General features: G+C 37.7%; 1 protein-coding gene across 1 annotated transcript in view; it reads left to right on the top strand.

Moving 5' to 3' along the window:
- The window catches only part of LOC109433256 (uncharacterized), a 363,056-nt gene that overhangs the window by 150,651 nt on the left and 189,308 nt on the right, over window positions 1-23,097 (top strand). The window contains exon 3 of the mRNA XM_062842555.1: window positions 1,771-1,889. Within this exon, the coding sequence (XP_062698539.1) occupies window positions 1,771-1,889 (119 nt within the window). The remainder of the gene's footprint in view (window positions 1-1,770; window positions 1,890-23,097) is intronic.

Raw genomic sequence — 23,097 nt, forward strand, 5'->3', positions numbered from 1 at the left:
ATACCACAGAATGGTTCTGGGCCAGCAAACTGTAAATTGGAACCACTTTTAGCAAGCTCGTCTGCCATTTCATTTCCTTCAATGCCACCATACCATCAGCGACATCTGTTTAAACAATTTAATCATGCCCCTTTTCAAAAATGCTTTGAAATATACTTCAACATCTATACCCATTTCAATATTTTTAAAGGTTGCAAAACACGCTTTCAACATTCATCTTGAAGAAGAGGGAAAACACTTGTCCTCAAATGTAACAGCAAATTAATGAATAAACGACTAATGCGCGGAGGGCGTGATAAAATCGGAACATTACTGTACATATTTATTATTATTATTATCTTTATTATCGAGACTTTCAGCCGATGGCTGGTTCATCTCCGTACTGTACATATAATATACATAATACATAATAAAAACAGCTTGTTTTACTCACGCAAGGCCATTAACAATAAAATCAGCATCAAACTGCGATTTCCGGCCGAAATAATTTACACAGAAAAAAAAATTATTACTAAATGTGAAAATTGTGAAATGTTTGAATTGTCATAACTTTTTTGTTTATTAGTTTATCATCACCAAATTTTTAAAGTAGATTGCTAATACAATGGACCGTTTTCCCTAAAAAATTACGTTGGTAAAAAGATAGGGTTTTGAGATATTTGAGTTTTTGTGACAAAAATGATATTTTTTAATGTTAAAAAAAGATTTTTTTTTTCACAGTGTATATTTTCTTAGAAATCATCATTTAGTTATCTAACTTTGCTGAACAATAAAATCAGCATCAAACTGCGATTTCTGACCAAATAATTTACACAGAAAAAAATATTTACCAAATGTGAAAATTGTGAAATGTTTGATATGTTATAACTTTTTTGTTTATTAGTTTACCATCACCAATTTTTTATGGTAGATTGCTTATACAATGGACCGTCTTTCCTAAAAAAATTACGTTGGTAAAAAGATAGGGTTTTGAGATATTTGAGTTTTTGTGACAAAAATGATATTTTTTAATGTTAAAAACGATGTTTTTTCACAGTGTATATTTTCTTAGGAATCACCATTTAGTTATCTAACTTTGCTGAAAAATTCATAGCAATCGAACGAACCATTTTGGCTGTGCAAATTTTTGAATATTTTTGAACCATTTTCACATACACCCTTTTGAAAAGTTAGTCGTGATTCAAAATAAAAATTTGATATCGAAAAATGGCGATTTAGATGGAACTGAAAAACTGTGCAAAGTTTCAGTTCAATAGAAAATCATGAATTAAAAAATTTCCTTAATTTTGATGCTGTTGCTTGGAATCGCTCTACTAACAAATACCACATCCGTGCTGCTTGTGGGGACGCGGACTGCTCTCGGTCTATAGTAGCAACAACCATCACATTTCAACATTCCTATTCCACTGTAGGGACTTGGCCGGCGCCGTATTGATCCAACAATATATGAGCTTCTTAAATTGCACTTTGAGAATAAGTGTCCCAGCCCCTTATTCAGTTGATTCTCAGTGCAATTCATATCAGTTCTGATCAATCACGGAGCAGCAACCGTTAGCATGTACAGTCAGTCTAAGCTAAGCTAAGCTAATGTACAGCGAATTAAGTGGATTTATTGTTATAAAATTCACTGAGTTATAGCGTAAAGCACCTCAAATAGGTATTTTTACCCATATAGTCCCAGATCCTAGGTGTTTTGATCCACGAATAGACTAATTCATTCTGCATTAGTACTTCAACTGATATACACCTTTTAATCCTGTTTGATTTCAGGTCTTGCTCTACCCAGAAGAGGGATGGGCCCGCAGTGCAGCATCGAGCTATTGGACAATTTCCCCGTGCCGGTGGCGAAGAAATCGCTGCATCGTGGAAGAGGTGGCCGGATCAAGAAAGTGAGTATACCAACCAAATCATGTTCCGCCGTTCGTCGTCTTTGCCACTGCATACATAATAAAACATCTAATCATTCACAACGTGGCAAAACCGAAAACGTGACCCAAAATACCCCGGGCGACCGACGACTGGTTGATGGTGGCAGCCTCTGGCAATGGTCACGTTCGCACACCCAATTCACAAACGCAATTTACTCAAACGGATCTCGTCTTGAATAAGTTCTTTTTCGAGAAAGAGAGTGGGACGTGATTTTGGCACTTCTCCGCCTAGGCTAAACAAGCATCAACTTCATCGTACGGGAACGGCATCATACTTCAGCGCCACTGACTGTCGGGTTGTTGTTGGTGGGAGGATAAAGTCCTAAAATTCGGGAAAAGTCCTTCTTCTGCGAATCCACCTGCCATCATACACTTGGGAACGTGAGCCGAGTCAAGCCATAACTTCAACCAAACAGAAATCATCGTTTATTGTTCTTGGTAAAACTGATCTCCACCGAGCATTCTTTCGTTGTTGGTGTGAACCAATCAGAGCCCCATTAGTATGCGTCGTTGCGCAACGAATAATTTAGCACAGCTCCCCCGCCTAACAGGCTGGCGATTGAGGATTGATTTAAATAAACATGCTTCAGTGGTGCCACCTGGGCGCAGTACTGGAGGTCCTCGGAAGAAACGAAGACCACCAACAGCAACCTAGCAGTAAAGTTTGCCGGCTGCAATCAAACCGAAATTTATTCAATCTTGAGGGATTCAATTTACGACTTTCCAATTGAAGACGGGAGATCGAATGAGAACTTGGAAGCTGTTCGGAGAAGAGGAGCGGGGGAGGGAGATGGGTGGTATTGGGTGAGGAAAAATCAATTTCCATAAAAACGATTTCCAACGAGCGTGCGGCACACAAATTACATAACATCAATTTGTATCGAAAGATATTTATTTCCGCTACGGAGGTTGTCCATCTCTTGTGGGCGTTTAAGGTTGAAAGCAAATGATAAGAAAAAAATCAGATAAATTAACAGAGAGTTGGAGTGTTTGGGCAGCATCTCCAGTTTGTGAAATTTTTCACCTTTTCCCGCTTTTTTTGTATTATTTTGTACACGAATAAATATAGTCTCATAACTACCCAAATAACCACATGACACTATCATTCGCCTCTCCATTTTTAAGATTCCGGCTCTGCGATGGATTAATTCAGTTTGAGCCTCTAGAATAGTTATATTTCAATTTTTAGATTTTTGTAATGATATTTGTAAAGATAAAGAGCTTTTGCGCCATTTTGATAACGATTTAAAATGGAAATCACTCAAGGGGGGTTTCCCTCTTTCTGAATTTTGAGTTAAAAATGAACAATAATAATAATAATATCATTCGCTTCGAAACTAATATTACGGAGCTAAAATACTCAAATTCCACATCGGTGAGTTTCCGCTACGAATTCTTTCAGTCCTGGGCACCCACGGTGGTACAGAAGGCCGAATTGAAAGATTTCCATCCTGGGCGATTGCCAGCCATCGCCTTGACCTGTGGCCAGGTCAAATTTCTGTCGACTTGCTTGATTTCGTTGTTGAGGCTGCGCCGCCATGAGCCTCTGGGTCTGCCTCTGCTGCGATGTCCTGCTGGGTTCCAATCTAACGCTTGCTTGCAGATTTCGTTTCCGCCCCTGCGTAGAGTGTGGCCGACCCACCTCCACTTTCGCTCCCGAATTTCTGTCGCTATCGGCTTTTGATGACATCGACGATGGAGCTCCACGTTGGAGATCCAATTGTGAGGCCACCATGCACGAATTATATACCGCAGGCATCTATTGATGAAGACCTGCAGCCGTTGAGTGTTCTCCACTGATACACACCATGTTTCACTGGCGTATAGCAGCACAGATTTCACGTTCGAGTTGAAAATTCGGATTTTGGTGCGTCGATTAATCTGGTTGTTTTTCCATACATTTCTTAAACTCGCAAAAGCAGCCCTCGCCTTCTTGATCCGTGCGCCTATGTCGATCTTGGTGCCGCCATCGGCCGCCATTTGGCTACCAAGATATGTAGGGGAACTGGGGGTAAGACGCCCACGTTAAGGAAGAGTCCAATTTCAACCACGTAACACTTTATAATACACATTTTTTTGGCACTAACATGAAGCACCAACATGTTTCCTTCCAAATGGAAGAAACCATAAACCAGGTTTATGTTTTACTACTGAAAAATTCAAATTTGAAAAAAAGTTTGATTTTCAGAATTTTAGTTTTAATGCGGGGTAAAACGCGCCACTAGCCACAGCTAACGCCAGGATGCCAAATTGTGTACATATACTTGCGCGACTGGTTAATTTTCAACTGTTATTGTTCGTGAATGGTATACAGTCATTACATAATTATGGATCACCTGTAATTATGGGTCAATCCCAAGTAAACGTCATAGTGAGCTGTTTTATCAATAATTACTACAAAATGACGCATGGCTGTGTGATTAGTGAACTTATTTATAGTAAAAATGTGCTGTTGCTTGGTTCCAACTTGTGTTCTACATAATTCGTGCCAGAATTTGGATCTAAATGGCTATTTTAATGTAAATAACTAGGGGTGGGCACATTGGCGTAGCTAGGGGGGGTTCCAGGGGTGCCTGGCACCCCCTAGAACAAATTTGGCACCCCCTAGAATTTTTCTTTGACAGTCACCTAAAATTTAAAACTTTACACAATAATTCCAACATTTATTAATGGCTCATTTGAACAAAACTTAAGCACACCCGGAATTACTTATATAACTGTTGTACGTTTTGGCGTTTTGAATATTGATAAGAACAATCAACAGACTTCTCCATAGATTCCTGCAGAAATACCTCTATCTATTCATACAGTGATTTCTCTAGGCTTCCTTTATGGATTCCTCCCGATATTTCTTCAATAAACTTCCCTTAGGATAGTAGAACATAGTAGAAATTTCTGCAAAGATTGATCCAGCAAATTCTGCTAGGATTTCTTTGGGAATTCTTACTATGATTCTTCTCGGAATGCTTCTAAGGATTCCTCTAAAAGTTTCTATTAGGATTTCTTCAGGAATTTCTGGTTGAATTATTCAAGCAATCTTCCTGGGATCCTTTCAGAAGCTCCTCCGGTGATTCTTCCAGGAATTCCTTCAGAGATTTCATTCAGAGATTCTTCCAGAAATTTCTCATGGAATTCCTTCAGGCGCTTATATTGGCCTTCATCCGGGAATTGTGGCTAGGATTTCTCAAGCAACTCCTGCTGCGATTTTTCTAGCACTCTCTCTTCTCCTCTAAAAATTCTCACTGTGGTACCTTCTGGAATTCTACTAGGAAAGTTCTTCCGGAAGATCCCTTCATTGATTCTTCCATACATTTTTTCGAGGATATATCAAGGACTTTCTACAGAGGTTCTTCCAGAAATTCCCAAGAACTTCTATTGACTTTCTTTCATGAATTTAAGCTGAAATTCTTCAAGCAATTCCCAAGGACTTCAGAAATACTTCTAGGGATTTCTCCTGGCATACTTACTTGCTGCAATAATTTTGGGAAATCCTTGGGGAAATCTTCCTGAAATTCCTCCAGAAATTCCTCCTGCGTTTTCATCAGGGATTTCTCCAGTATACTTCTACCGATTCTTTCAAGGAGAACTGTAGGTATTCCGCCAGGAATTTGTTAGAGGAACTTCTCTTAAGATACCCCTGGCATTGATGATTCTAGGATTTTTCTAGAAATTACTTCTGTGTGAATTGTCTTTTTTTAGAGCTTTCTCCTGGCTTTTTTGCTGAGCCCTTTCCAGACAATCTTCCTGGAATTTTTTGCAGAAATTCCTTTGGTTGCTCCACCAGGGATTTCTCCAAGGACTCATCCAAGAATTCCTCTAGAGATTATATCCAAAGATTCCTCCAGAAAATCCTCATGGAATTCCTGCAGAAACTCTTTCTGGCCTTTCTCCAAGAATACCTCAAACAACTCCTTCTGTGATTCTTCCAGCAATTCCTCCAGAAATTCTTCCTAGTGATTCCTATACGAATTTATCCCAGCATTATGGCTGGAATTGTTTCTGAGATTCTTTCAGAAAATCTTCCTGTGATTCCTTCAGGGCCTTCTCTATAGATTCTTCCTGAATACCTCTACCGGTTCTTGCATTGACTTCTCTAGGTATTCCTAGGATTTTTTCTTTGGATTCCCCCGGCATTCCTGATGGGGTTTCTCTAGAAATTCCTGTATAGTTTTCTCCAGGAATTTCTTCTAGGATTTCAGCTGAGGTTTCTACAGTGATACATCCCAGAATCCTTCTAAGAATACCTCCTGAGATTTTTCCTGTGATTTCTTCAGAAACTCTCCGGTGATTCCTCCAGGAATTTTTATCCAAGATATTTTGTCCACGGATTCTCTCATAAATTTCGCATGGGATTCGTACAGGAACTCCTCTTGGCCTTCATCCAGGAATTTCAGCTGGATTTCTCAAGCTATTCCTGCTGTGGTTCTTCCAGTAATTCCTCCTAGGACTACTCCAGTCATTCTTACTGTAATACCTCCTAGAGTTCTTCTAAGAATTTATTCAGGGATTCCTTCGAAAACTTGCTGGGATCTCCTAGGAGTCTTGCAGAAGTACCTTCGGTGTGTCCTCCTGGTAATCCTAAAACAAATCTGGGATTTCTCCAAATATTTCATGTTGGACTTCTCCAGGAACTCCTCTTGACTTTCATCCAGGAACTCCTCCTAGGATTCCTGCTGCTTCTAATGTTTCAGGAATGCCTCCTAGGTCTCCTCCAGAAATTTTTACTGTGATACCTGCAGGAATGCCTCTAGAGATCTCTCCTGGAATTCTTGCCAGGATTCTTCTAGGCAGTTTTCCTAGGATACTTCCATAAATGCCTTTGATTCTTCCAGGGATTTTTCTAAAGACTCTTCCAGGAATTACTCTAGAAATTAATCGTGGTATTACACCTGGAACTCCTCTTGGCCTTCTTCAAGGAATTTTAGCTGAAGGAATCCCAATAGAAATCTCTAGAGAAATCCCTAAACGAATTTCAGGAATAGTAGTAATTTCCAGAGAAATCCTAGGAGGTATAACAAGAGAAATCTCTAGTGAAATCTTATAGGAATGTACGGGAAAAACTTGTAATTAATTAAAAGGCACGGAATGTTGCTAATTGACAAAATGAAAGATGAATTTGTGGAAAAAAATCGCGTTCTGGGTGGATTCGAGAACACACGGCTCCGTATTTGCTAAACCGCAGTATAACCATTTCTTTGAAGTTTCGTTACACATGGTTGTTTTTTTTAATTTCTACGGTAGTTTCATTGGAATCCAACAAACATTTTAGAATTATAGGAGAGGAACAAACCGCTCTTAAGCAAACTTTAGTTTAACTGATATTCAGCTAGTTACGTTTCCTGGACATGCAATCAACAATTTCTTTGATTTTTTTTTTTCATATTTCAATGGCTACTCCTCCGTTATTATTGTAGCAATTTCTTTTACAGTTATTTCGCAAATTTCTCAGGCAATTTTATTGTGATTACTTTTGTAATTCTTTATGATTTTATTGTATTTAAATTTATTGCTTCCGAAAATTTCTGAACTGGAAATTCAGAAATTCTCAAATGGACTTGCTTAAAGAAAATCCTATACTATTAACGAAAAATTTCCTGACGAATTCCCAAGAAAATGCCGGAAAAAAAATCCATCAAAATTACCTTAGAGCTTTCAAAGTAGTTGCCAAAAGAATTTATATAAGAACTACCAGAGGAATTCCTGATGATAATAGTAAGGCTTTTTAAAGAAATTGGCCGAATGCAATCTCACAAAAAATTGCCAAAACATATTCTATAAAAAAAATCACAAACATTCACAAAAAAAAATTCGAAGAAATTCTCAAAGAATTTTCCGAAATCATCAAAACAAAATTCTGAAGAAAATTTGGAAAGAATTCCAAAAGTAATTGCAGTAACAGAATTTTTAAAGAACCACCAGAGATTTTTTTCAACAAAATTCCCGAAGAAAATTGCCAAATTAATTTTCAAAGGAATTACCGAAGAAGTTCCTTAAGTAATAATAGAAGTTTCCAAGATTTCCAAAGGATTTTCTGATAACATAACATAGAATAAATGTTCAATGCAAGTAACACCTGAAATGCCGAAGGTGTTCCGAAATCATCTGCTGCAGGAATTCCTTTAATAAATACTGATGAAATCTAGAAGAAATTGTCTAAAGAATTATTATTAAAATAATAGAAGCGAATTATAAAAGAACTTCCGAAGGAGTTTTCGAAGGAATTGGTGAACAAATACTCAATAGCATTGATAATGGATGTCCAAAAAATCGATGAAAATCCAGAAAAAGAATAAATAGAATGACTTGCCGATGACATTTCCAAAAAAATGTAATGAAGTTCGGAGAGTCAATGACCAATGAATTACCAAAGGCTTCACTAAAAGAATTTCTAAAGGAATTGCCAGAAGAGTAATTGGAGAATTTTAAAAAGCAAATATTAATAGAATTGCTGACATTAACAAAACATCGCTTGAAAGGCTACTAAAAAATTGACGGAGGAACTCCCGAGAAAACATTTCAAAAGATTTGCCAATAGATCAAAAAGGCCAAATAAACCCCTAGTGGAATTGCCGAAGCAATTTCCAAAGTAATTTACGATAAAATTTTGTTTAGTATCAAATCCCAGACATATTACCAAACAAATTCTTAAAGAAATTGTTAAAGAAATTTGCCAAATTCAAAGCAATTACTGAGAGATTTCTAAAAGAAGTCCTAATTAAAATAAATTGCACAACAATTTCCAAATAAATTGCCGGGAATATTCCCAGAGGAATTACCGAAACAATGTTTTGCCGAAAACACAAATTGCTCTGAAAATGTATTCTTAATCAATGTATTCCACAAATTCCATGTATTATACGTAATCAAGTTATCAAGTTCTCAATCCTCACATAGCGGGGAGAGTGTTAAGTCAGTGCAACGGTTCGGATTTTTCAAAAAAAAAGCTATTTTAATAGCGCGTTTAAATTTTCGTGCTAATTTGTCCTGCGACGCAGCATATCATTGTACAAAAAAGTTGAGGGTGGATCGGTATTTCTTTTTACAAAAAAAAAATGCAAAACAACCTGGAAGCCACTGAAACTGGCACCCCCCAGGCACCCCCTAGGAAAAAATCCTAGATACGCCAATGGGTGGGCATTTTACCCCACATATGCCTCAGAAGTTTGAACCCTTGTAAACAAATTGTAAGGGTCAAATTCGATACTTTTTCCGCTTGGTACACAAATAATGGGAGTGTGCAAAACAGTTTGTGGGGATAGCGAGAAAAAAAAATCTTTTAAATGATGAAAAAAAGTGCAAACATTTGACAGGCTAAAATTACATCAAAAGTAACCAAAATCTTTTTTCGAAGTTTTTGTACAATTTTTTTAGTAAAAATATGTAAACTCAAATGTAAGGAAGCATTTTTATTCTTATTTTAGCGATTGCAATTGAAAAAAGTACTGAAAATAACGTGGTTTGCCTAAAACAAGGGTGGCGCAACTTGCCCCCTATGGGCGTTATGGCCGCAGTTCCCCTAACGAGCCAATAGCCGCTCAGATAAATAAATTCAAATTTTCATATATTCAACAGCCAATCAGAATTCAATCGTCTAAGATAAGCCACAACCAATCAAAAATGTTTGGATGGTAGGTGGCCAAACTCACAAGCCCCCGCGCAACTATATAAGTTGGGGCAAACACGCGCTATTCATCAGTATCTCTATAACAGTTGGACGGTGTATTAAAATTCTAAAAAGCAGAGTGAGCTCCCTATCCCATCCCAACTACAAACCAGCGAGCCTAGGAGCAAAGCCCCACCGAGGAAGCCAATTGTCGTAGCCAGACAATCCTACCTACGACTGCACGAGCACCACTAGCCATTAGGTGCTGGATCGCCAACCAAGCTGTTTAGCTGGTATCCCGACCTTTGCTCAAAGGTGCGCGGGCTTTTGGATAGACGCAAACGGGCTTTGGCTGCTCCAGTGGTTCCGCATGGTAATACAAGAAAACCGCAGTTATCATTGCGATTCCTAAAACTGCACTTTAAAATGCAAAGAAATTAATTTTCTAAAGAGTTATTTTCCCCTCCTATTTTAGTAGACCTCCTCTGCATTGTTAAATGTCCAACCCAAATTAAGTGTACAAAGTAACGTAGAAGTACCTTAAAACAAGTGTTTGTGACAAGCCGTGAAACCGATGTAAGCAGTGGTTATACCCTAATTAGCTAGAAAAGTGATTATGTGTTTCCCTAAACAGCACCAACGCTGCACAGTGGGATCATTCTGAAAAAAGACGATCAAAACCTCTTAGAGCCGTTAGATGACATTTTAGCACATAGGTGCCTTTGGAAGATATGTTCATAAATATCGTCTCTATTTGTGTGCATATTCACTGTATGGTAAAACTGTAAGGTGAACCCGAGCAAAAAAATATTTTTTCAAAATAATTTTTTAGAGGGTAGATGTCTTCAGCAAAGTTGTAGAACAAGTAATTTCAAGTATCTTTGCTGAAGACACCATATAGTTTGGACTTCATTTTTTGGGAGAAAATATGAAAGTTTAAAAAACAATCTCAAAATCAGTTTTTTGAACTTTTCCATGATTATATCGTAAAATTTCAACGTGAAATGTTCTACAAGTTTGTAGATACTACTGGAATACACTATCTTGCCGAAGACACCAACTCTGTAAAATTGAAAATTGCTCCAGTAAACCAATTTTTTTTGAAAATTTTTCACTATTTTCACTATTGAATATTTTTGGATTAGGCACTTTTTGGCAGCCGTGCTATCAAAATTTCAATGCTTTATCATGTCCAGAATAGACCGAAAATGACTTAACAATCGGGTCTGATAAGGCACTTTGATATCTGGTGCTATTTTAATAGTCATTTTCCAAAGAAAATATTCACAAATTTCATGCAAATCAATTAATCCAAACTGAAAACTCACGAAAACTTTTCGACATTAATATTTGTTAATCAAAATAGTATTCTTGTTGAAATAGTCTGCATTTCTAACACTGTGGTTGACTTTACATTGAATATACGACAAAAAATATCGCTTTTTAAATTTTTAGATGAATTTTTAACACCAATTAAAAACTGTGTTTTTTATTTAACTTTTTATTGTAATTCCCAATGCATTTCAATCAATCAACTAAAACAATGATAACTTTTTTTTCATTTGCTATGTTAACATTATAACTTCGGCTAAAAACTAAAAAGGCGAAAATATAATGAATGCCTCTACAAGTTTTGTGTTGAAAATAAAAAAAAAAAATAAATCGAGTGAAACATTGATACATCACATTGAAATAGCCAGTATCTGTTAGAGATATTCTATGTTGTAAATCTTACGTCATGATGAAAATTCTTCACAGATATTTTATTGGAATTGGTTATGCTGTTTGATACTCTTTAAAATTTATTTTTTCCAGTTTTGAAGAACTGCGTCAGTTAGGTCGATTCCTGTCCATGATTTTCAAAATTCCTTGACAAATCCGCATCAAGATCACGGCTCGATTATGGATACTTTTCCGGAGGAGCCTTTAGGTTTAAGTTTATATTATAACTTTTTTTTGAAAAGATAAAAAGGTTTTGTGCCTTTTTGAGAAAGATTTCGTAGATGAGGAAATCACATAAAGAGGCTTCTCCCTCTTTCAAAATTTGTAGTTCAAAATAAATGACACAAACAGTTGAAATAGTCTACATTTATTTAACTTGTTTTTTTTTATTCAGAATTACTACTTGGATGAGCTAAAAATAATATCGAAAGGTTTGTGAATATTTTCTTTGAAAATTACTATTAAAATTTGTATCAAAGTGCCTTATCAGACCCGATTTTTAAGTCAGTTTTGGTCTATTCTGAACAAAATGAACCATAGAAATTTTGACAGCACGGCTGCCAAAAAGTGCCTACTCAAAAAATATTCAATAGTGAGTTTTTAACTCATCTAAAAATTTAAAAAGCGATATTTTTTGTCGGATATTCAATGTAAAATCAACCACAGTGTTAGAAATGAAGACCATTTCAACAAGAATACTATTTTGATTAAGAAATATTAATGTCGAAAAGTTTTCGTGAGTTTTCAGTTTGTATTAAATGATTTGTATGAAATTTGTGAATATTTTCTTTGAAAAATGACTATTAAAATAGCATCAGAAATCAAAGTGCCTTATCAGACCCGATTGTTAAGTCACTTTTGGTCTATTCTGGACATGATAAAGCATTGAAATTTTGATATCACGGCTGCCAAAAAGTGCCTATTCAAAAAATATTCAATAGTGAAAATAGAGAAAAAATTTCAAAAAAAATTGGTTTACTGGAGCAATTTTTAATTTTACAGAGTTGGTGTCTTCGGCAAGATAGTGTATTCCAGTAGTATCTACAAACTTGTAGAACACATCACGTTGAAATTTTACGATATAATCATGGAAAAGTTCAAAAAACTGATTTTGAGGTTGTTTTTTAAACTTTCATATTTTCTCCCAAAAAATGAAGTCCAAACTATATGATGTCTTCAGCAAAGATACTTGAAATTACTTGTTCTACAACTTTGCTGAAGATATCTACCCTCTAAAAAATTATTTTGAAAAAATATTTTTTTGCTCGGGTTCACCCTACAGTTTTACCATACAGTGAATATGCATAAAAATAGAGACGATATTTCTGAACATATCTTCCAAAGACACCTATATGCTAAAATGTCATCTAACGGCTCTTAGAGGTTTTGATCGTCTTTTTTCAGAATGATCCCACTGTGCGCTGGTGGTCGGTTTTAGTGAGGGGATCGACTCCGCCTGCAGCATCCGGCGTACGAATCAGTGACCCGTCAGCAGATCCAGATTGCGACGTGGGACCGCTGTGGCTGAGGCCGAAGAAAATGTATGCACACTGAGAAAAACTCTGATGAACTTTTGTCTTGCGCGTGAGTTATGTTAGCTGTTAAGCAGAAAAATAGGGTAAGTCAAATTTTCCTAATTCGGCCGATTTTGAAGATGTTTGAAGAAAAGGTTATTAAAATTTCAAACTGATTTGATTGTTTATTTTTAGTAAATTGTGTTTAAATGAATTTGTGTGTTTTCATTTGAATTTTGATTGTTTTTCCTAAAAAAAAAATCTGTGCGATCCCACGACTTGCCGCAGAGCTAAAACCGGGCAACCTTTTTGAAAAGTGGAGTTTTGCATCAGGTCTCGGCCTGATTGGCGCTTAAGCAAAACTTTAAGCAACGGAATCAATCAAGATTCGCGTCGAAATAGTTATTTTATTTTCTAAAATTGTGATCCACCAAGTGAAAACGTTACAGATATTGGAAGCTTTCAACATTCTCCACTGATTGCCCAGCTACCGTAAAGCTGGAAGGGTTGACCGTGTTTACATCCAACGATTTGGTCCGCTACGAATGGAGGCCAAGAACTCGGATCAAGACGTGGGAAGATCCCTCGATGATCCTCTCAAGCATCTCTGGAGATTGCTCGGTGGATTATATTACAGCTCATCTGAAGCGCAACTTGATCAAATTTTAAAAGGGGCGGGAGGGGCTTGGTTGGTTGTCAACAAGGACGACAATGCCTTTTTTTGTATTGAAGAATTTGTTCTTGCCTATGCATTTCACGTTTTGGTCATCAGGACCCCGTAGGCAACACATTGCAGGTGGCACTTTGGCACAGGACCCCATACCAGACCTTCTTGCTTACCCTTATCTCGGCCTTAGGGGGTTACATACCTTGCGATGATCGAAGAATCGATCTTTTTATAGCAAAATTTGATAGTATACTAGCTATACGATGCACATACCGAATTTCATAAACATTGGAGCTGGTTTTTGTTACAGTCCTGTAATTTTCTTAAGAAATCTATGGATTTTGTCAGGAGTTCGCCATAAGTTTAGTCCCATACATTTTTTGACAACTTTAGCCTTGAGATACGGACCTCAAATTTTGACTCGATCATTTCTTAGCTAAAACGATCAGTTTCCAACAACAAACTTATAACATTTCCATTTTTTTTTTTCATAATAAAGGACGGCCTAATCATCAGGATCATGGGGCTGTTGCAATGGGGATCTCGATCGGGTGGCATTGTTCGGCGGAACAAAAAAAAAACGAAAAATGCCGCGTGTTTTGGGGCAGGTGCGCATTGTCCTTCCTCGTGAAGTGATAAAAATGGATGCACACTTGGTAGCCAACAGTATCGCAGAAAATTGAAGGAGTCAAGGACTGGTTGCTGTCATTCGACGAAAAGGAACTGGGTGAGATCATTCCGATTTTTTCTTTAAATCCTAGAAGGAGTTGGGGTAATTTCGCCAATGCTTTTTCATGAGGACTCCTGGAGTCTGTAATATCTGCAAATTAATCTTGTAGCTCTGGTGCTGGCCTAATATTGAAGCAATAAAAATGTAAGAAGAAAATAATTGCAGTTCACAACAATCATTGAGCAAATTGTAAATAATTGGCGTAATTACCTCAACGACTGTCGATCCCTCGTAACACTTGGGACTACTCTTAGTAAAATACATAGTTCGAAAAAACTATCTAAGCTTGTAAGTATATTCACCGTATACTTTAAGTTCAATAATGTGAGAAACGCGCGGCTATTTCCGAGAGTCGGTCGGTTTTCTCACGAGGAAGATGGGGTCGCGAATATTGAAAGCGGAATCAGAAGCGCGCGATTACTTTCGTGGCAATGTTGGGTTTCACGGTTAAGTAAACGATCTATGCGGTGACGCGTTCAGTATTGAACGATCGTTACTATCGCGTCCAAATAAATCATAATCGGGATGAAGACCGTGTCGTGTATTTTCATATAACTAGAGGATCATATCCCCTACCAAAGGTGGCTCCAAGATTCACGCCTTACTCTACCCTACTAACAAATACTCCTTCCCGAGACAACTGTGGGGATGCTGTGGATTCCACGGTTTCTAGTAACAACGGTTGTCGAACTAACATTCCTGCACTGTCCCGATGACCGTAAGGACGTGGCCGGCGCCGTTATTGTCTTTCTAATATTGAACTCTCGATTTGTACACATTGAGAGTGTGCAGCTAGTCCCAAGCACCATTCATTGGATCTCTGTGCAACTTCGATTGTTCAGGTCAATCACGGAGTAGCAACTACGATGTGTACGGTTATCTTTGCTTTGCTTTGCTTTGCTTTGATTAAGGACGGCTCAATAATCATACTTTGTCGATGCAGCTGAAGAACTCCTTTTCGTTGATGTTGAATACCCAGTTTTCTTTTTTCTGCTTCGAACATTCTCCGTAACGCCGCAATAGTACGTGGGTGTCAAGGATCTTCGTAATGTTGACTTCTGTAAGATCTCGGAGTACTGCGGGCTTCACAATGTCAGAAACATAACGAACTAGCATCGTTGATCGATTCCCCTTTTTGTACTGTTAACCCGGGAGCGGTCGCGTCGTGTACTGAGTACACGCACCATGAAATATGCACGCTTGTGGTAAACAACGTGAGCTTGGTGTCGCTGCAGGTAGTCGAAGACGCGACTGCTCGAGGGTTAATCGACCAACCTTGATCCCAATGTAGCGACCTGGTTCTCCAAAGATGGTACCACACTAATTGCCGTATCGAATTCTTCCACAACAATCTCAAAACATTTTTGTAAGAATTATGGATTAAAATAAAAATTTCTCCCGTTTTTTGCATTCGATATGCATTGCCACACATTTGTAATTCTGGTCCTGTCGATATGAATGTGTGGTGTATGTCTGTATAAACAGCATCCTAAAACTCCTCAAGAAAATTTCCAGAAGTTTCACTTGCTTATTCCAGTGGGGTGACACAGCTGTCAAATTCGGAACATCGCCGCTTTACCCATCATGGTTTTTTGGTACGGCGTGTTTTGGTACCCACTTTCTGGTCGGTTTACTCTAACTTGCTCCTGATTTTCGGGTGTGTGGGTCGTGTGCTGCCGTTATAAGCATAGTTGTCCCATGTTACTTTTTGACGGTTTTGACTTTTTTGCAGCAGGCGCTCTATTTATACGTATATTTTCATATAACATAAAAAAATAACATACTTTGTTCGAAAACTCAATGAAAAGCATGTCAAGTCAAATTGTCCCACTGTTGAATTTCTACGCATGTCTGTCCCACAACTGAAATTCTACGCATAACAGTCCCACTATAAAATTTCTACGTAAAACCGATACATTTAGCATTATTAGTAACTTACTACACATAATAGCATGGCTATTTCAATACTGTATGATATAAACCCTTCTTTTATGTTGGCCTTACGCTCCGGCTGGAACGAAACTTGTTTCCCAGTTGAACAAAAACGGTTATTTCTTCGCAACTTGCAGTTTCAATCTAAATTCAAATATTACTGCAATGCGCGTTGAGCTCATAAACCGAACATAAACATTTTAACTTAGTTAAGAGGCTCAAATGTCGTGAAGCATGACAAAGCCGATTCAATATAACGACAAAGAGGTTGCTGAATTGAATGACTGGTATATGTGAGAATTTTCAGAATTTAAGCAAGCTTGAAATATTGTTGGTAAGTTAGTTGATGGGTTTCACTTTTTTATTTCAATATGTTATCCCAATAATTTGTTATAAATAGTGTGTCAGTAAGTGAGTGGCTCAGTTATCGCCTATATAGAAAATAAAAAGTACACTTTTGGGTTAAACCCAAATCGAAGACGAACTACTGGAGGGATTGAACAAGCAATCAATATATCAATTGATGAGAGATCAACCGAGTAAGTGAATTGAAGAGTAAGTGAGTGACTTGGTGAGCAATATTTTGTAAGTGTGTGGATTGATGAGTAAATGAGTAAGATGATAAGCGAGAGATTTGATAAGTGAGTTAGTTTATTAATGGGTTGATGGGTAAGTGAGTGACTGTTTTGAATGAATGTGTTAATGAGTTATTGAGTAACTTGACAAACAAGTGATCTAGACACTCAGAGACTAGATGAGTAAGTGAATTCTTGGGTAAACTGTTCTTAGTAAGTTGTGTCGTAGATAAGCGGCTTTCGGTGTATATGTAAAAGAAATAATAGAGACCAAAAGCATTATACTCTTATCATTGCATTTGTATTAAAAGTGAACATAGTACCGTAACTGCTTGTTTTCGAATAGGATGAATAAAGACCCGTACCATAATACCAACGGCATTCTGACCCTTCATATTCATATAAAGATACATGAAGCATGAAGCCTCTAATGGCAAATCACTCCCAGTCTTTGCTGGGGTTCCTATTCATATGACCCATACAAGCAGAGGAAGGCATGGTGCAGAATGTTTTGAAAACTTAAGCTGTTGTATTTCTAAACATATTTAATTTCAATGATATGTACATTTTACTTGGCATTTAAAATTAATACAAAAGCTTAATCAGTTGTATGCTTTGTTCGTCATTAGGCAAAATAGGCCATTAGGCCGAAAAGGTCCTTAGGCCGAAAAATTCATTAGGCCGAAAAGGACGTTAGGGCAGAATAATTCAGGTATAGAACAAGGTCATTTCCCCAAGACCCGGCCAAAATACCATTTCAGCCTGTAGACCTGTTCGGCCTGATGAAGACCTTTTCGGCCTGATGAAGACCTTTTCGGCATAAAGACCTTTTCGGCCTAAAGACCTTTTCGGCCTAAAGACCTTTTCGGCCTAAAGACCTTTTCGGCCTAAAGACCTTTTCGGCCTAAAGACCTTTTCGGCCTAAAGACCTTTTCGGCCTAAAGACCTTTTCGGCCTAAAGACCTTTTCGGCCTAAAGACCTTTTCGGCCTAAAGACCTTTTCGGCCTAAAGACCTTTTCGGCCTAAAGACCTTTTCGGCCTAAAGACCTTTTCGGCCTAAAGACCTTTTCGGCCTAAAGACCTTTTCGGCCTAAAGACCTTTTCGGCCTAAAGACCTTTTCGGCCTAAAGACCTTTTCGGCCTAAAGACCTTTTCGGCCTAAAGACCTTTTCGGCCTAAAGACCTTTTCGGCCTAAAGACCTTTTCGGCCTAAAGACCTTTTCGGCCTAAAGACCTTTTCGGCCTAAATACCTTTTCGGCCTAAAGACCTTTTCGGCCTAAAGACCTTTTCGGCCTAAAGACCTTTTCGGCCTAAAGACCTTTTCGGCCTAAAGACCTTTTCGGCCTAAAGACCTTTTCGGCCTAAAGACCTTTTCGGCCTAAAGACCTTTTCGGCCTAAAGACCTTTTCGGCCTAAAGACCTTTTCGGCCTAAAGACCTTTTCGGCCTAAAGACCTTTTCGGCCTAAAGACCTTTTCGGCCTAAAGACCTTTTCAGCCTAAAGACCTTTTCGGGCCAAAAACCTTTTCGGCCTAAAGACATTTTTGGCCTAAAGACATTTTTGGCCTAAAGACCTCTTCGACTTCATGACCTTTTCGGCCTAACGACCAATCCGGTTTAATGACGTTTTTGGCCTGAAGACTTATTCGGCCATATAAATACTTTGATGTAACAATATTTTGCGGTCTCACGACGCTTTTTCCGACCAAACGATATATCGGCCTGGCGACCTTTTCGACCTAACATCATTTTCGGCCCAATGACCTTTCCAAACTTATAACGTTTTTGGCCTAACGTTCTAATCGCTTATTTCGATAATACTGTATATATTTCGACGTAAACTGCGATGGATGAGCTATTTAAGTCAAGAAATGAATCCATTTACGTAATGAATACATTTAAATATCCCCGACTTATTTCTTTAATGGAGATTTGAGTGTACGACACCCAGTGGCCCAATGAAGAATTCTTCGTTTGATGGAAAGTTTCCTCAGACTGGAGTGAGAATCGAAGTCACACTACGTGGATATCAATACGCCTAAATGGCTGGCGCTGCTAACCGCACGGCCACGAAACCCATGCTTTATAACTCACTTACTAACTCACTAATTCACTTACTAATGCACTCACTCCTACGGAACAGATCTCACATACTCATAAACCAACAAACTCACTGACTCACTAACTCATTTACTTACTATCACACACACTCACCAATTTAACAATTATCTTACCAACACATTAAAATTAAAGGGGCAACTCCCTGTAAGCTGTAATTTTCCTAATTCATAACTGACTCACTCACCAACTTTGTTGATAGGATGACTGATTTTCGTGGAACTTCTAATGATTTCGGCTTGCAGTCACAGAAATAAGCGTTGATTATTTTAATTCATCGCCGACGTTTCGATCCTCGGGTTTGGATCTTCTTCAGGGCCTGTGGTTTATTGGCTGTTTTAATCTTGGTAATTACACATTTCTTACTTCTACTTACACGAAGTTAAACAACTTGTGAAGTGCCGTTTTTACACGGATGTATGTCGGGATTTCCGTAGTACACAAACCAACGATAACAACATCCCCACACAACCAACACTAGTGAACCCAACCACCCAACAACCTCCCATACGTCACAACCCACAGTAATCTCCCTTTCTTCGACGGTGAAACATCCGAAAAAGGTTCATAGCGTAACAAAATTCCGGACGTCGAACAGTGTGTAAAATCCCCATTAATTAACTTTCCCGTTAATCTAGCAGGGGTACAAAAATTGTTAAGTAGGTTTTTTTACCAATTCTTAATTTGTTACATCCCCACAATTTTCTACAATTTTAAAATGTTCATCCTCAGTGAGGCCATTTCACCAAAATCCCGACATACATCCGTGTAAAAACGGCACTTCACAAGTTGTTTAACTTCGATTAAGTAGAAGTAAAAAATGTGTAATTACCAAGATTAAAACAGTCAATAAACCACAGGCCCTGAAGAAGATCCAAACCCGAGGATCGAAACGTCGGCGATGAATTAAAATAATCAACGCTTATTTCTGTGACTGCAAGCCGAAATCATTAGAAGTTCCACTCACCAACTCACTTAATCTTGGAGCACCACACATTCATCCTCTTATTCACCAGCTCACTCACCTAGTTCCTACTTACCCGATTATTAAGAAAGTGTTAAAATGTGATGTCACTCTTATGTTGTCTTTCGGCTCCGTTTTGCCTCTAGACATTTGAGTCTTATAATGTTATAAGAGAAGCTAACACTGTTTGTTACTAAAAAAATATAACAAAAAAGTACAGAACAGACCCCATCGAACGTGAAAAGAGGCGACTCATTATCGTGGGACTGATATGCGTAGAAATTTCGCCAACAGGACCACATTTCTAGGCATAACAGTCAACTAATCATTTTTTATGCTAAAAACACTATATTTTTTTAAATATTTGATTGGAAATACTTCAGGCATGAAAATATAAGCGATTTCTAACGATACTATGAAAATTTAAATCCGATTTGTTGCACCATTTGGCCAAAAAACATGAAAAACCTGTTTGAAACTTCAAACGCGATTTTCTCAGTTTCAAGTTTTTCAACATGGGACAACTATGCGTAGAACGGCAGTGTGTTGCTAGTGCTTCATTTCAAACGAAATCGTTGTTTTTGGTGATTGTTTCTCTTTCTTTATCACTTTGCACGATATTTTATTCGCAGCGAAGCAGTGACGATGTTTCCAGCGCATTTTTTCCATGAATTAAGCAATCAACACAAAAACATTGGACGCCATGTTGAATTGAATGCTGGGTTGATGATGTTGGCCCTTCGTCATCCCCCTGGCTTATTCACCATAAGCCTGGACTTCAAGAAAAAACTACCAGAAATACAGTCTCAATACGGACAAACAGACGTAACACTCTTCAAAACGGCATGGCACATGCATTTAACGATCAATTCAAATGTCATTTGATTTCCGTGATCGTTCCACCAGAGGCGCTTTTGTTTGACGTTTGCCAGTGTAGACGTTGCTGAATGATGCAAATGAAAATTACAGGTCATTTGTATAGAAGTGTGCGTGTTGGAAAACATCAAATCGAAATTAATCATGGCCGACAGTGTCTCGACGCGGTTCAACCAACAGGTGGCAGTGTGCTCATGAAAAAGACACCGGGTAAAAGTTTTTGATGAATTTTCCCTAAGAGTTACGTCTGTTTGTCTGTAGTCTCAATATCGTTTGCAAATGTTCCAGAGATTACAAAATATATGTTTTAAGAGGGCTGGTTGACGAAATTTAAAAAATTTAACCAGAGTTCTGCTGTTAATTTTGCAGGATAAAAAGCAAACACCAAAGGGTCTGAGCCCTTTCTTGTAGATTGGACATATCAAGGGCATCCAACCAGTTGGTACGTTATACCCCATCTTTCTATATTGTTACAAGAATCTGGTGGATTAATTGATGAAGATCCACGTTTCCGTGCTCAAGTTCAACCGGGATTTGTCCTTTGCTGCAGCCTTGCCAGTTTTCAGCTCCTGTAGTATCCACTCTAATTATTCTTTAATGATCACAGCTATGATACAGTTTTGCAATTCTAGTATCGAAACAATGTTAAATGCCCCTAGAGAAATTTCAAGAACAAATTATCGCAGAAACATTTGGCATGGTACACAAATTACGTAACGCTGAAATCAGCGATTTCAGACCCCCCCCCCTCCCCCCATGTAGCGCTTTTTGTATGAAAACCAAAAATATTTTGTATGGCTCGTAACGCTAAGCTAGACTCCCCCCCTCCCCCTATAGCGTTACGTAATTTGTGTACGATGCCTTTGAGAAATTTCCAGTGAAATTTGTATTGCAATCGCTGAGATCATTTTTGTGAAAGCTCCAGAGAAAATGTCTAGCAAAAGCTCTGGCACAGTCTCTGAAAGAGTTGCTTTTCAATTACCAATAGCATGACGCACCTAGACTAAGGTTCGACAAAATTCTGTAATTAACTTCTGGTTAAACCCTTGTAAGATGCTAGGTTTTTCGCACCACGACGACATGGCACGTTCAGTGTGCCTGTCTGGGTTACATTGACCCCAACATCTTACTAGGGTTAACTTCACGGAGCATAGAAATTCTGTTATTCTTTCTTTGGTGGAAATTCTTATACAAACAGATTTTTTTTTGCGAAGGTCTATGATGAGTTGCTGATGAAATTTCAAATTTCGTTTCTATTGAAATTTCCTGTGAAATTTCTTTATTTTATTGAAACAAAAAGAGATTGAAATAGTTTTTGAATTTACTAAAAATTTGCTGGTATCTCATCCACACATTTCTTCTACAATTCCCTGAGTTTGTCATAATTTACACACACAGATAAAAATAATGAGATTTACACGTCATGTAAACTTCATTTTAGTCATGTAAACTTATTGTTATGATGGTTTACATGATATATCATGTAAATTTGTGTTATATGTCATGTAAATACTCAGAGTCATACTGATTTACATGACATATAATGGAAGTTTACATGATATTTTATGACTTTTACATGATATATCATGTAAACTTCTGTGATATCCCACGCTCCAATCATGTGCATCATATGTCACATAATTTTACATTCTTTTTTCGATCTGTGCAGCTAAGCGAAGTAAGACTACAATACTGACAAATAAAACACTTGAAATTCTTATAATATTAAAAAGATTAAAAAGGTCGTAGTTTGCTTAGTAAAATCAAGCCCTAAGATCGAAACGCTATCGAAATTCAAGCAGTTCCTCTCCGTGGAAAATCCGGCCAAATATCTTCAGCAAACACTTTTTCTCTCTTCATTCTGCATTAATATTTCAGTATTTCCTCCAAGAATGATTTCATGAAGAATTCTTGCGAGAGTTTTCCTAGAAGTTATTCCAAAAACTTATGCTGAGTTTTATTGTTAAATATCTTCTTGAAGATGTCAGGAATTCTATCTAGAATCCCCGCAAATTCTCGCAAAGATTTGTTCTGGAGTTTTTCAAGAAATAGTTCGGGAGTTCTTCAAGAGTTCCTCTAAAAAATCTTCAAAGACTCCCTCAAAAATTTGCCTATGAAACCTTTAATCACTTCTCAAGGAGTTCTTCCAAAGGCTTCTGCCCTTTGCAAAAAATCTTCAAAAAGTCTATTTTTCAAAATGGTAGATGTTCCTCCAGGAACTCTTCCAAAAATCACTGCAAGAAATACTCCGGGATTTCTTCATCCGGGAATTGTTACCCTTCAAAAAGTATCGCAACACTCTGTCGAAATGTTTAGCATCACTTCCCGAGCAGAGGAAAAAAGATTAACAATAGCATATCTTGATACGGAGATTAAAAAGAGGTATCTGTTTGTTTGAGATAAGAGGTAAAAATACTGAAAATAATATCTCAAATTTACTCGTGGAACATCATTATCAAAGCACATT

This window comes from Aedes albopictus, chromosome 3 (assembly GCF_035046485.1).
Source record: "Aedes albopictus strain Foshan chromosome 3, AalbF5, whole genome shotgun sequence".
In the NCBI taxonomy this organism is placed as follows: Eukaryota; Metazoa; Arthropoda; class Insecta; order Diptera; family Culicidae; genus Aedes; species Aedes albopictus.